The sequence below is a fragment of the Lonchura striata genome, chromosome Z, assembly GCF_046129695.1.
Source record: "Lonchura striata isolate bLonStr1 chromosome Z, bLonStr1.mat, whole genome shotgun sequence".
Classification (NCBI taxonomy): domain Eukaryota; kingdom Metazoa; phylum Chordata; class Aves; order Passeriformes; family Estrildidae; genus Lonchura; species Lonchura striata.
Genome location: NC_134642.1, coordinates 26205321 through 26218049, shown reverse-complemented (window position 1 = coordinate 26218049; position 12729 = coordinate 26205321). Strand labels below are relative to the sequence as shown.

The following is a 12729-nucleotide window of genomic DNA, read 5'->3' as shown; positions in this document are numbered from 1 at the left end:
CTTTTTAAGCATTTCAGTTGTATGTTACAAAGAGACATTACATTTGAAGAAAAATTTCATTGCAATTCAGCAGGAGATAAAGTTGACCTAAATTCCATACTGAGCCTTTACTTAAGCTTACTTCTTGAAGTAGAATCAATATTTATCAGTAACTACTGTCAACTAAACTAGCTTTCTAGTGGTAAAAAAACTGAGCTGTTTTTTAATAGAAGTTTTAGTTTTGTCTGAAAATATAGCAGGAACACGCTTCATAGATAGGATAGATTTTTTATTTCATCTTTAATGATGAAAGAAAACCCACGCTTACTGGTTTAACATTATTTTATAATGTTTCTCTTTGTTCACCTCTCCCCACTTCTCCCCCTTGCCCCTTTATCCATCTCTCTTTAAAATTATCTCTTCAGAGTTATCTACCTATTTTAGATGAGCACTTAGATAACTTGTATTTGAAATCTGCAGCTTGCATTTTGGACCAGAAGGGCATGTGTGCCTGAAGGTTGTCTCTTCATTTTGCTGCTTTCTTTGCTGTGGATCAAGTGACCTGACAGGATTGTCTGCAAAACTGCCTTGCCTGATTATCAAACTCCTGCTAGAAAATGTAACTGATGCAAAAAAAAAAAAAAAAAAAAAAAAAAAAATCTAAAAGTTACAATGTGATGATCTGAACTGACAGTTATCATTTAAATTACTCAAAATGTGTGCCTTCAGTATTGGGAATCTGACTGCAAAATGGCTGGTTTTGTAAAGCTGCTTAATTCTCTTCTTGGTTCAGTGACCCTGGCTGGATGTCAGGCACCCACCAAAGCTACTGTGTCCCTCCCCTCTGCAGCTGGACAGGGTCAAGAAAATACAAAAAATGGTTCATAAGTTGATAAGGACTGGAAGATATTGCTCATCAAATACTGTTATGGGAAAAACAGGCTGGAATTAGATACATTAGTTGAATTTATGAGTAACAAAATCAGAGCGGGATAATGGGGAGTAAAAACAGACCATAAAAACACCTTCCCCCTACTCCTCCCTCCTTTCTAGCTCTACCTCCTATCCCCATCAGTGCAGAGGGACAGGGAATAGGGGTTATGATCAGTTCATCACAAGTTTTTTCTCCCACTGCTTAGGGAGAGTTATTCCCCTGCTCCAGCAGGGGGTCCCTCTCATGTGAGACAGTTCTCCATGAGCTTCTCCAACATCTCAGTCCATCTCATGGGCAACAGTTCTCTACAGACTGCTGAAGTGGGTCACTGTTCATAGGGCGCAGTCCTTCATGGACAGGCTGCTCTAGTGTGGGCCCCTGCAGTGTCACAACCTACAGGAAACCTGCTCCACCATGGGCTGCTCTCTCCACAGGTGTGCAGGTCCCTGCCAGGACCCTGCTCCAGCACAGGTTTCACATGGGGTGACAGCCTCCTCTCAGGCATACAACTGCTCCAGCCTGGGGCTCCTCCACCAGCTGCAGGTGGATCTCTGCATCCCCATGGACATCTATGGACTGCAGGGGCACAGGTGCCTCACCATGGGACACACCATGGGCTGCAGGGGAATCTCAGGTCTGGTGCATGAAACACCTCTCTTTCTTTCTCCAGTGACCCTGGTGTCTGAAGAGTTGTTCCTCTCATGTGTTCTCACCCCGTTCTTTTCTGGCTGCAGTTACATCTGTGCAATCATATTCCCCCCCTCCTTCTTAAATCTGTTTTCACAGGAGCATTACCACCATTTCTGATTGGCCCAGCCTTGGCAGCAATCCCCGTCTGTCTGAGAGCCAGCTGGGATTGGTGCTATAGGGGGTGGAGGAAGTTTCCAGCAGCTTCTCACAGAAGCCACCCCTGTAGCCACCCCCCTTCCCCAATTACCACAACCTGGCAAAATAAAATAAATTATATTAATAAAAAGACCCAAAACATATATCACTTTATAGTTAAGGTGGCAGGCAGCTTTTGCCTGTATAGATAACTTGCACAGTTTGGGATTGATAGCATTTCATTTTTATTTCCTCATTTTAGCACTGAAAAATGTTTATGCTGTAGTAGGTACAGTATTTACACAGCATGCTACTAATTGTGCTTAGCATAAAGTCATGAGGATGTATAGTGCATGTATCTTGCATAGATATTTTGTGCTTAGAGATAGAGAAAGCAATTTCTAACTCCAGGTGTTTCCTTCTTGGTTTTTGCTGCATTTCCTAAATACATTTCAAAATACACACAGAGCACTGGCATCCAGATAAGCTGTGCTAAATATTAATAGCCTGCCCAACTAACGTGAATATGACATCCCTAGAATAGTGGTGTTAGTTTAAAAACAACATAAAACCCAAAAAATATTCCCTCATAACAAAAAGACCAAATGAAACCAAACTCAAGTAAATTAAATGTTGTAGAATGTAAATGTTGTGTTTGGGCAGGTATTGTTCTGCTCCCTTTTTCTTCCACTGCACACATGCACAGCTTGATAAAATCTGAGAGTAGTTTTATGTGCTTAGTAATGCAATAATTCATGTTAAATCTATTAATTTGTAATGCACAGAACATAACTGAACAGAAAAAATGCTTTGTTATCTTTCAGAATAGCAGGTAACAAGCAACTGATTAGGTTGACAACAACCTTCTTTGCAGCATCTTTTAAGTAAAAGCAAAATGTAAATCTATTAAAAGGGTAAGGGAAGGAAATATTCCCAACATAGGAACAAAGACTGAGAAATACCCTGACCTGATTTGAAGAAGCTGAACTGCCTGTAAGTATGAACTTTGTTTTAGAAGCCTTCCAAAATCCAAGCTACTTACATAAGACTCTCTGAAGGAGAATTATTTTTAACTGCTGAGTACAATTATTTTGTTGGTGGTGAAAGTGGTGAAACCACTTTGAGAGTATTCTGTAAGTGCGGACAAGTGGGTCTGAAAATTAGTTTGGTCTTCTCAGAACTCACACTTAAAAAAAAAATAATTGAAGGTCTGTTTGTATCTGTGTGTGACAGGATGCAACTGCTGTAGAGTGTCCTGTTCTGGCTTTATTGTGTGTGAAAGAAGTAAGCATAAATATGTATTTTTTAATGGGTACATTAGTCAACTGTTTGTAAAATGGTGTATTGGAAAAGATGAAGACCTCATTAACAGCAGAGGTGTCACAGGAGGGTGCTGTATCTGTGATTTTCATAGCTACAAAATTTGTACAGGTCTGACAAGTCACTTGATCTGAAGGGGTCTCTGAAATTTGAGGGCATTAAGCATACAGACATCCCTGTCTCTTGCACTTACTTAACTTTGCTTCTATATCTTCAGCTTGCACCCTGCAGTAGACTGAAACTGGTAACTGCTTGGTATTCTCGCTTCAGGTCACAGGAACACACCATGTCTGGGTAGGTTAATGCCTAAAATCCCAACTCAGTGTCTAAAAATTGCTGCTTTCAGTAAGATAACGCCCATTTATTGCACTAATTTAAGCACAGTAGTTTGTCTACTAAACCACAAAGCCCTTACTGTTTTCATAGTGAGAACCATGACTAATGTTTTTCAACTACTTACCCAGGTAAAAATTGCCCTAAAGATGCTTTTGAACATGAGGTACTCTTCTACGAGAGTTCATCTATACCCCAGGGATAAAAAAAAAAAAAAAAAAAAAAGCATGACACAATAAAAATAATCCATGTGTGACAGCACATGGAGATGTCTCCATTTGGACAAGACTCAAATCTTTCTGACTAATAAAAACTTCAGAAACTATCTGGAGTTTTTATAACATTAAGCTGAAAAGGCATGACATGACATGAAGTACTTTTTGAAAAATACCTTGGTGGTAAAAAAGGACTTTAAATTCTCTGAGCTAAGTGACTGATTGGGTATTTGGAATTTTCTTCTAATCTTCATCAAAGAAGATGAGAAAAATACATATTAGGAATAGTTTGATCAAAAGCTTTAAAGCAATTGCATTGACATGCACTGAGGTACCCACCAGCACTGGGAAGTGAAGGAAAAGGTCCAACTGTAAAAAGTTTTCAAAAATAAGGAGATGTCTCTCAACCTTGCATTCAATACCTTAAATCACTGGTTGACTCACACTTGGCTGCAGTGTGTACATTTGTACATGAAAGCTCTAAGTTCAGAGTCAATATGATGCCACTTAAGCTGTATTTCTAAAGCTTTTCATTCAATTAAATTTTGTATATTGCATCGTCACCACTACCTTTTTCTTTTCTCACATTTTTCAGCTTGGTGGCCAATGCATACAGTAAGAGATCAGGAAAGTTCTCATGTAGTCATAAGTGCTCTGGTGAGGTCAACAAGGATACAAACACAGAACCTACAACTTGATGAAAATCCAGCAGTGAGACAGGAATAGTGTCATGTATGGAACTTCATCATGCATGTTCCTGCCTCTTCTAGGAAAATGGTGTTATTTTTAAGAAAGCTGTAAGTTATTTAATCTTGTAATAGCAGATATGCCCATCTCAGTGTCTGACAGAGTAAATATTAAAATTTAGAAAATAAATTGTTCTGTGATCTTTGCCAGGATCCTCAAAAGCAGGTTCTTACTAAAAGGAGAGTGAAGGGCTTGAAAAGTTAACAGTTTTTGCAAATTACATCTTGTATGTCTTACAGAGCCATGATTAAAAAATTGAGTAGTAAACCAGCTCTTAAAAATAAGTTGGTTTGATTTAATAATCAATTTAATAATTAAAATCCTGTCTCATAGCCTTGCTATCCTTCAGGGAATTTCTGTATGTGTCATTCAGAAAATTACTCTGGCAAAGCCTCACCCTGAAGAATGGCACTCTCAATCTGTAGCAGTATTTCTGGGAGAGATTTTTCTATACTGACAGTAATGAAGTTTTCTGGTGCACTGGGTGGCTCTAGAGTATCAAACTGAGACTGGAGAAGTTCTAGTGGCATAAAATGACCTTTCCGCTTCTTCAGGCGCCCAGCAATGATGTCCTTAGGTCCATCCAAATGAACAAAGAGGATCTTCAGTGCTGGGTTGTCTCCTGGTTGCTCTGTCTGGTTGCTTTCAATTGCAGATGTTCCACCAATTAACACACGCCTGTACATCTTCTTCAGTGCAGAACAAGCCAGAATTGTATCTTGTCTAGATGTGTCTTCTCTATAAAAAAAAAATACAAAAACCTTTACATATCTACATGTAGTATAACAAAAATGGCTTGTTAGTTCTGCTGAACAAGGCAGATATGCCCTAGCTCCTCAAGAAGGTCAGCCATGGGAGTAGAAGCATTTTGACAGTGATTTTGACAGGATTTTGAAACCAAATTTCCAGTTCAAGTAAAGATGTGATTTGAAAGTGAGGCCAAGCTAGCCAGCCTTCTGGTAAAATCTCAGTCTTAGGGACCTTTATTAGCTACCATTCTTTCCTAAATTAAATTCAATTCTAGCACAAGGAAGTGTCAAGCTCATTTCATTAATTACTGAGAACAGGAACTAAATATCCATAGAAACACCTGTCCCTTGTCTATAAAATTACTATACTGTTCTCTCTAAGGGTAAGGGGCTGATAAGCAATACAGACCACTGTTCTTAAATACACAATATTTTCAACACCTGCTGTCACTGTCTCAGATTTAACTGTAATTTATGTTTCCTGCAACTCATTGGTAGCATTGCATCTATACTCACTTCAGCTTAATCAAGGGATTGCAGTTCAGTGAATGTGTTGCATAGGTATTTTCTGCTGACAAGGTTTCTTTAAATAAAGCATTTAACTCTGGATGTGTCTGTTCCACCAAAAAGCAAATCCAGAATTGGCTGTCTCTATGATGAGTGAATAAAATTCCTGCCTGAGAAAATATATTTTGTAATAAAATTAATATCAGGTAGACACCTATTTAAAAATCATTGTATGGTTATCAGATTTTGGTTCAAAGGGAAGTAAGAAGTTCTAATACCTACCATTATCACCTAGTGACAGCCTCAGCTACTTATAATTAAACATTGGCATTAGGCTTTTTTAAAAATATAGTTGATTTTGTGAAGTTTACAGAGCTGGGCAGTGCATTGAGCTATCACATAACCGAAGCAATGGATCCAGCAAATCAACCCAGACAAATTTCTCCGTGAGAAATGAGGTATGCTCACCTAATGTGCACAAGCAAGTGTAAAGCCTGACTAAACAGTCCCTGCCCTCCCAACCTTTTCCTTTTTAGGACACACTTCAGTCCCTTCATCATTGCTGGATGCTCTCCAGTATGTCCATGCCTCTCATAATGAGGAGCCTGAACTGACACAGCAGTTCAGGTGTGGCCTCACCAGTGAAAAAGGGGAGGGAAGGATCATCTCCTTTGATCTGCTGGCAATACATGGTCTAATGTAGCCCAGGATTCAGTATTTTGCTGGCCTCCCTTGCCAGAAGAGCACATTGCTGGCATATATCCAACTGGGGCCATCCACCACAGCTCACTCAGGCCATTTTCTGCTGCTTTCCAGCTGAGTGCCCCTCAGTGTCCGTACCAGTGCTTGGGGTTGTTCCTTCCCAGGGACAAGATTTGAATTTTTAAAAGGTTCCTACCAATTTGTTTCTACAGCCTTTCAAGGTCCATCTGTCTCAGTTACTCCTCCCATTTTGATGTCATCTGCAAATTAGCAGAGTACACTCAAGCAAACAAACAATGTCAAACTTACTTGACACAGTAACTTATTAAAAATAACAGTATTTTATCCTACTATTGTTATTGGTGTATTTTGTGGTTATGTTCTTTGTAAGTAGCTAACATAAGGCTTATTAATAAACTGGATCCTTGAGATTATTTTTACACAGATAGTAGAAAAAACAACCATCATTGGTAACAATTTCCCACTTTATTTCTCAGGGATTAGCTCACCATCAGCAATTACCATGATAGTTTAGATTAGTAAAAATAGAATGATTTTATGATCTGCAGAATTTCTTTACAATACCACTTACATTTCTGCTTTGCAATGCAGTGGGGAAAACACTTCTGGTACTTCTGTCTTTAGCTAAAACATCTAAAAACTAAATATTTTCTTACCTCCTTAGTATATCATGCAATGCACAAAGCCAAGGAATCCTGTCCTAGAAAGAAAACAAGTTAGTTAAATTCTTCAGAAATTAATTTGAAACAATTGCTTCTAGCATGTCAGATATTTGACTAGAGGTAAATATTAGCATTAAATTGTACAGTAAGTTCAGTTTTGAATCTCTCTCTTCCTACATAGATATGCTCCCACTGCCTGAAGGCTAATAAGATGTGCTAGGCACATTATGAATAGGATGCTTTTAGTGGAATAATACTTTTTATATTACAGGTCCCTACAAGTATATGATGGAAATAATATGTATGCAAATGCAGCATGCACCTTGTAAACCCTCTGAAGGACAGTCAACTTATCTCTTGCTTCTATTATACTATTCAAATGTACAGCTGGAGTTATTTCTTTTCCCTGATATAGTGTCATACACACACCCCATTCCCATTTTGCATCCAAGTTGAAGTTTCAGTAACAGACAGATCTAAATTTAGTTATCTGCAATAATTATGTCAGTAGCGCTCACAAACAAATGTAACCACAACTACAATTCCTCAAAACTTTTGCCCATTACTTAGGCAAACACAAGTGATCAATCAGATACTTAATATGAAATTTTAAGCTGCTGCAAACTTCAGTCATACCTAATGAGCACTAAATAGCTGCTCCCACCTAATGTTTCAATGCTGTTACTGCTGGGTGAACACAACAAATGATAACATGAGCAAATAAATGCAACAATTTTTTGCTGCTCTCATTACACAGTAACTTCCCCTAGGCATTCAAGAAGGCCCTCACAATTTTGCACCTCTCGTTTTTCAGAAGAGATGCTTTCCTCTTGCTGAGCACCACACACCAGTGGTTTAGTCATTCAAGTGTATAATGCTGCTACAGACAACTTACAGGCTTCCAACCACTAGTGAAAGATTTAAGTTTTTAACCAGAATCTAGAGTATTTTTTTCAGTTTAAATTGGCTAAGGACATCTCCCAAAAGATTTGAGGGACCAAAAGAAAAAAAAAAGTGAAGCCTTGCCAAAAAAAAAAAAAAAAAAAGGAAAAAGGGTAGAAGCTTTGCAAAGTTTTTCTATTACACCTAGATTCTTAAAGTCTTTTTCAAAATATCATATTACTGCATCTTGCCCTGTTTCTAGGCTCCATATGCTTTTAGATTGATTTCATGTGTTCACTGGGATTGTTTAGTTTATATTCTTTGTTTAAGACTCTTTATCTACAGTCATAAGTGTATATTTCTCTAGACGTTGTGGACATTAACTTTTTTAATTTTTCCTGATTCTTTACAGTAAAAGTGGCTTTAACTGTAAAACTACTGTCCTAATTGATAGCAAATAGAAAAATCCTTTTTTTCAAGCTGTACCATTATGCTACTAGTACTTCAAGCATTGCCAGCCCATCAAGGGATGGGATTGTCCTACTCTGCTCTGCACTGGGGCAGCCTCACTTTGAGTCCTGTGTGCAGTTTTGGGCACCACAATATAATAAGAATAAAAATATATTAGAGAGCATCCAACATCCAAAGGAGGGCCTTGAGGGGAAGCTGTATGAGGAGTGGCTGAGGCGCTTGATTTGTTCTGCCTGCAGAACAGAAGACTGAGGACAGACCTCATTGCAGTTACAACTTGCTGTGAGAGGAGGAGGAGGGGCAGGCACTGATCTCTTCTCTGTGGTGATCCACTGATTGCCAGGGAATGGCCTGAAGCTGTGTCAGGGGAGGTTAACATTAGGTATTAGAAAAAGGCTCCACCTCAGAAGGTGGTTGAGCACTGAACAGGCTTCCAAGGTAAGTGGTCACAGCACCAACCTGACAGAGTTCCAAAGCATTCAGTCAGCACTCTCAGGCACATGCTGCAATTCAGAATAATGGTAGCATTGGGCTTGGAAAAGATCTTGAGGATCATCAAGTCCAACTTTGACTCAATACCACCCTGCTAATTAAACCATAGCTTGTAACCAATTGTCTACTTGTTTTTTTACACACTTCTAGGAATGGTGACTACACCATATTATTAAGCAACTAATTCTAATGCTTAGCCACCCTTTCAGTGATGACATTTTTCCTAATACTCAATTTGAACCTCCCCTAGCACAACCTGAGACCGTTTTCCCTAGTCCTATTCCTTGTTACCTGGAAGAAGAAGCTGATTCCCATCTCACCACCTTTCTGGTAATTGTAGATTGATAAGGTGTCCCTTGAGCCTCCTTTTCTCCAGGATAAAAACACCGCTACCTCCCTCATCTGCTCCACACAGGACTTATATTCCAGACCCTTCACCAGCTCCTTTGCCCTTCTCCGGACTGACTCCAGCACCTCAATGTCCTTCCTGAATTAAGAGGTCCAGACCTGGACACAGCACTCAAGGTGTAGCCTCACCACTGTGAGACACAGGTACAGGGGGACAATAACTGCCCTGGTTTTGCTAGCCACACTATTGCTAATAGAGGCCAGGATGCCACTGGCCTTCTTGGCCACCTGAGCGTGTGCTGACTCATGTTCACCTGCTGCCGACCAGCACTCCCAGGCCCTTTTCTGCTGGACAGCTCTCTAGCCTCTCTGCCCCAAGCCTGTAGTCCTGCCTGGGGCTGTTGTGACTCAAGGGCAGGACCTGGCACTTCACCGTATTGAAACCTATTGATCCAGCCCATTGATCCAGCCTGTCTGGACCCCTCTGCAGAGCTTTCCTGCAGACTTACTGAATGCAGTCAATCCCCTCCATATCATTAATAAAGATGTTATTGGCTGTGATGCTGATGCCTGTAGCTCCATTCATCAACAGCCTCTAGGCCAGACAATCCAGCCACTTCTTAACCAGTGAACAGTGCACTCATCCTAGACATAAAAGCCAGTTTCTCTAGGAGGATGCTTTGGGAAATGGCATAAAAGGCTTTACTAAAGTCCAGGCAGACTGTATCGACAGCATTTCCCTCATCCACTAGTTCACCTGGGTATAGAAGGACGTAAAGTTACCTTTCACAAATCCCTGCTGGCTGGGCCTGATGCAGTGGTTGTCCTGCACATGCCATGTGATGTACTCAATCTGTTCCATAACCTTCCCTGATACTGAGGCCAGACTTACAGGTTCCCTGGATCCTCCTCCCAACCCTTCCTGTAGATGGGCCACATTGGCCAACCTCTAGTTGTCTGGGACCTCCCAAGTTAACCACAATTGGTGACAAATTATGAAAAGTGGTTTGAGAGAGGGTAACAAATTTTTGGAGTTGTTTTGTGCAGGACCATAAGATAGATTCTGTGGTTCTTGTGGGTCCCTTCCAACTCAGTATATTCTAAGATTCTGTGATTTAAATCCAAAACTGCAACTCTGTGTGTGGACTGTAGAGGGGGAGATTTCTCACAAATCCTGAAGCAGCAGCATACCACTTGCGAGCTGACAAGCATTTGATAAACTACTTTTTTTATGCAGAATCTTTTTTTGACACAAGAAGCCTCCCTCACCTTAGCAAATCCAGACCTGTGTTTACAGTCAGATTAGTCTATGTAGTAAACTATAGTCTATTTCAACAAGATGTGCATGAAATTACAGAGAGAAATGTGTGGACAACAGTTTTTTTCAGGGCTTATTCAAGGTACCTCATCATTTAGTGGTATCCCTTGTTCCATTTTCTTCTTATTCTCTAGAGGATGGTAATCGTCTGCATCATAGAATTTCCATCCCAACTAAGAAAATAATAAAATAGTTATGGGTCATTCAGCTATGTCAGGTGAGGCAACAATGACTTCATTATTTACAAAGACAACACCTAAGAAATTACAGGCTTCTTGCACCACAGTATGAATCACCGTTTATAGCATGATGATTAGGAAAAAAAACCCATCAACCAACCAATCAACCAAAAAAACCCCAACAAAAACAACTAAGGCAGCTTGGTAGCAGCAACAGCTGTTGCCCTGAGCCGAAGCCCGTGCCGGCGACACGGCACCAGCCAGACCCGGCTCGGGGAGCAGCAGCGCGGCGGGGCGGTCGGCCCGGCGCAGGGAGCTGCCTGCCCGCCCGGCACGCCTCCTACCTTCTCTGCCAGCCGCGACCCGACCGTGCTCCTGCGGGGAAGCAGAAAGGGCCGATTAAGCACCCGGACCCGGATCCGCGCCCGCACCGCGGGGCTCCGGCAGCGCCGCCGTGCCCGCCCCGCCTGCCCCCGGCCGGCACCTACTTCCCGGAGCCGCTGACGCCCATCACCACCAGCAGCACCATGGCGCCCGGCGCTCCGCCGCTGCCCTCGGCCTCTGCTGCGGAGGCGGGAGCGGGGCGGCCCCGGCCGGCCGTGCGGGAGCGGCCCCGCCGCCGCCTCCTGTCCCGCCGCCTCCTCCTGCCCCGCCGCCTCCTCCTCCTGCCCCGCCGCCGCCTCCTCCTGCCCCGCCGCCTCCTCCTCCTGTCCCGCCGCCTCCTCCTGCCCCGCCGCCTCCTCCTGCCCCGCCGCCTCCTCCTCCTGCCCCGCCGCCGCCTCCTCCTGCCCCGCCGCCGCCTCCTCCTGCCCCGCCGCCGCCGCCCCGCGGGCTCCCAGGACCGCCCGCTCCCCCTCCGTGGGAGCCGAGACACCCGTGTCGTGTCCCCCGCTCTCTGTCCCCGTAGTCGCTCCTTGTGCTGAAGTTACCTGATCATCTCCCGAACCCTCTTTGTCTCAGGCTTTTTAGTCTGGTCGGGCGCTTCTCTTCCAGCGGTTCCTAGCACGGTATTCACCTTTTGCAGCCTCAGCAGCACAGGCGAATTCAATAGAAACAATAATTTCTGCAGTGCATGTTATCATGCAGTGCATGATACCCGTTGAATTCTGTATTACCCTTTGGTGATAAAGGTCTGCCTTTAAAATTTAATTAAGGCATCAGCCATGCCGTGACTAACTCCATTTTAGTATTTCTTAAAGCATTGATCCAGTCATACTTCTAAATTACTGAATTACTTGGTAGGAAGATTGGGAAGAACTGATAGGGTCGTCTAGTTCAACACCCCAGCTCAGGCAGGACCCTGTAAAGCACGTTAGGATTCTGTCCAGGCGGCTTTTGAGTATCTCCAGTGAGGGAGACTCCACAACCTCTCTGGGCAACGTGTTCCACTGCTTGCTCACCTTTGCAGTAACAAAGTGCTTCCTGATGTTCGACTGGACCTTCCTGTGTTTCAGTCTGTGCTGACTGCCTGTGTCCTATTGCTCAGCACCACTGAGCAGAACCTGGATCCAACCTCTTGATACCCTCCTTTCAGATCCTGATAAACATTGATGACATCCCCTCTCAGTTGTCTTTTTTAGAGGCTGAATAGGCCCAGGTCCCTCAGCCTTTCCCCATAAGAATGATCTAGTCCCTCAGTCATCTTTGTAGCCATTTGCTGGATCTGCTCCAGGATCTCCATGAGTCTTGCTCTGTGAAGCCTAGAACTGAACATGGCACTCCAGATGTGGCCTCATCAGAGCTGAGAAGAGGGGCAAGATTGTGGAAAATTATGGAAATTCTCTTAAATAGCAAGTATTCTTGCTATTATCATGCACATGTGACCTAGCAACATTTTTAAAGCTTTGCAAGGATCAAATGCAATGATGCTGCTGACCAGCATTGAAGTTTTCCTGTGCAATGGAGAAGCATCTGCTACACCTGTAAGAGCTTCTCCAGCCAGTGAGGGTGGCTTCAGGAGGGCACAATCTATACCCCCTTCATATTTTTTACACCAATCAAACCTTGGAATAAATTCTCAGAATATTAAGTCTCTTCTCTAAATG

General features: G+C 42.5%; 1 protein-coding gene across 2 annotated transcripts; it reads right to left on the bottom strand.

Moving 5' to 3' along the window:
• Positions 1–1959: 1959 nt before the first annotated feature.
• On the bottom strand, positions 1960–11294 carry IDNK (IDNK gluconokinase). 2 transcript variants are annotated; one of them, XM_021534452.2, is made up of 5 exons: positions 11173–11294; positions 11029–11059; positions 10592–10678; positions 6989–7032; positions 1960–5091 (listed from the first exon to the last, which is right to left on the bottom strand). In XM_021534452.2, exons 1-5 carry the CDS (start codon positions 11211–11213, stop codon positions 4731–4733), a joined length of 564 nt encoding a protein of 187 aa, XP_021390127.1. In that variant the 5' UTR covers positions 11214–11294; the 3' UTR covers positions 1960–4730. The 2 variants fall into 2 exon arrangements, with proteins under 2 accessions (XP_021390127.1, XP_021390128.1); XM_021534453.3 differs by lacking the exon at positions 11029–11059 and having other exon boundaries at positions 11173–11236.
• Between the last annotated feature and the right edge of the window lie 1435 nt (positions 11295–12729).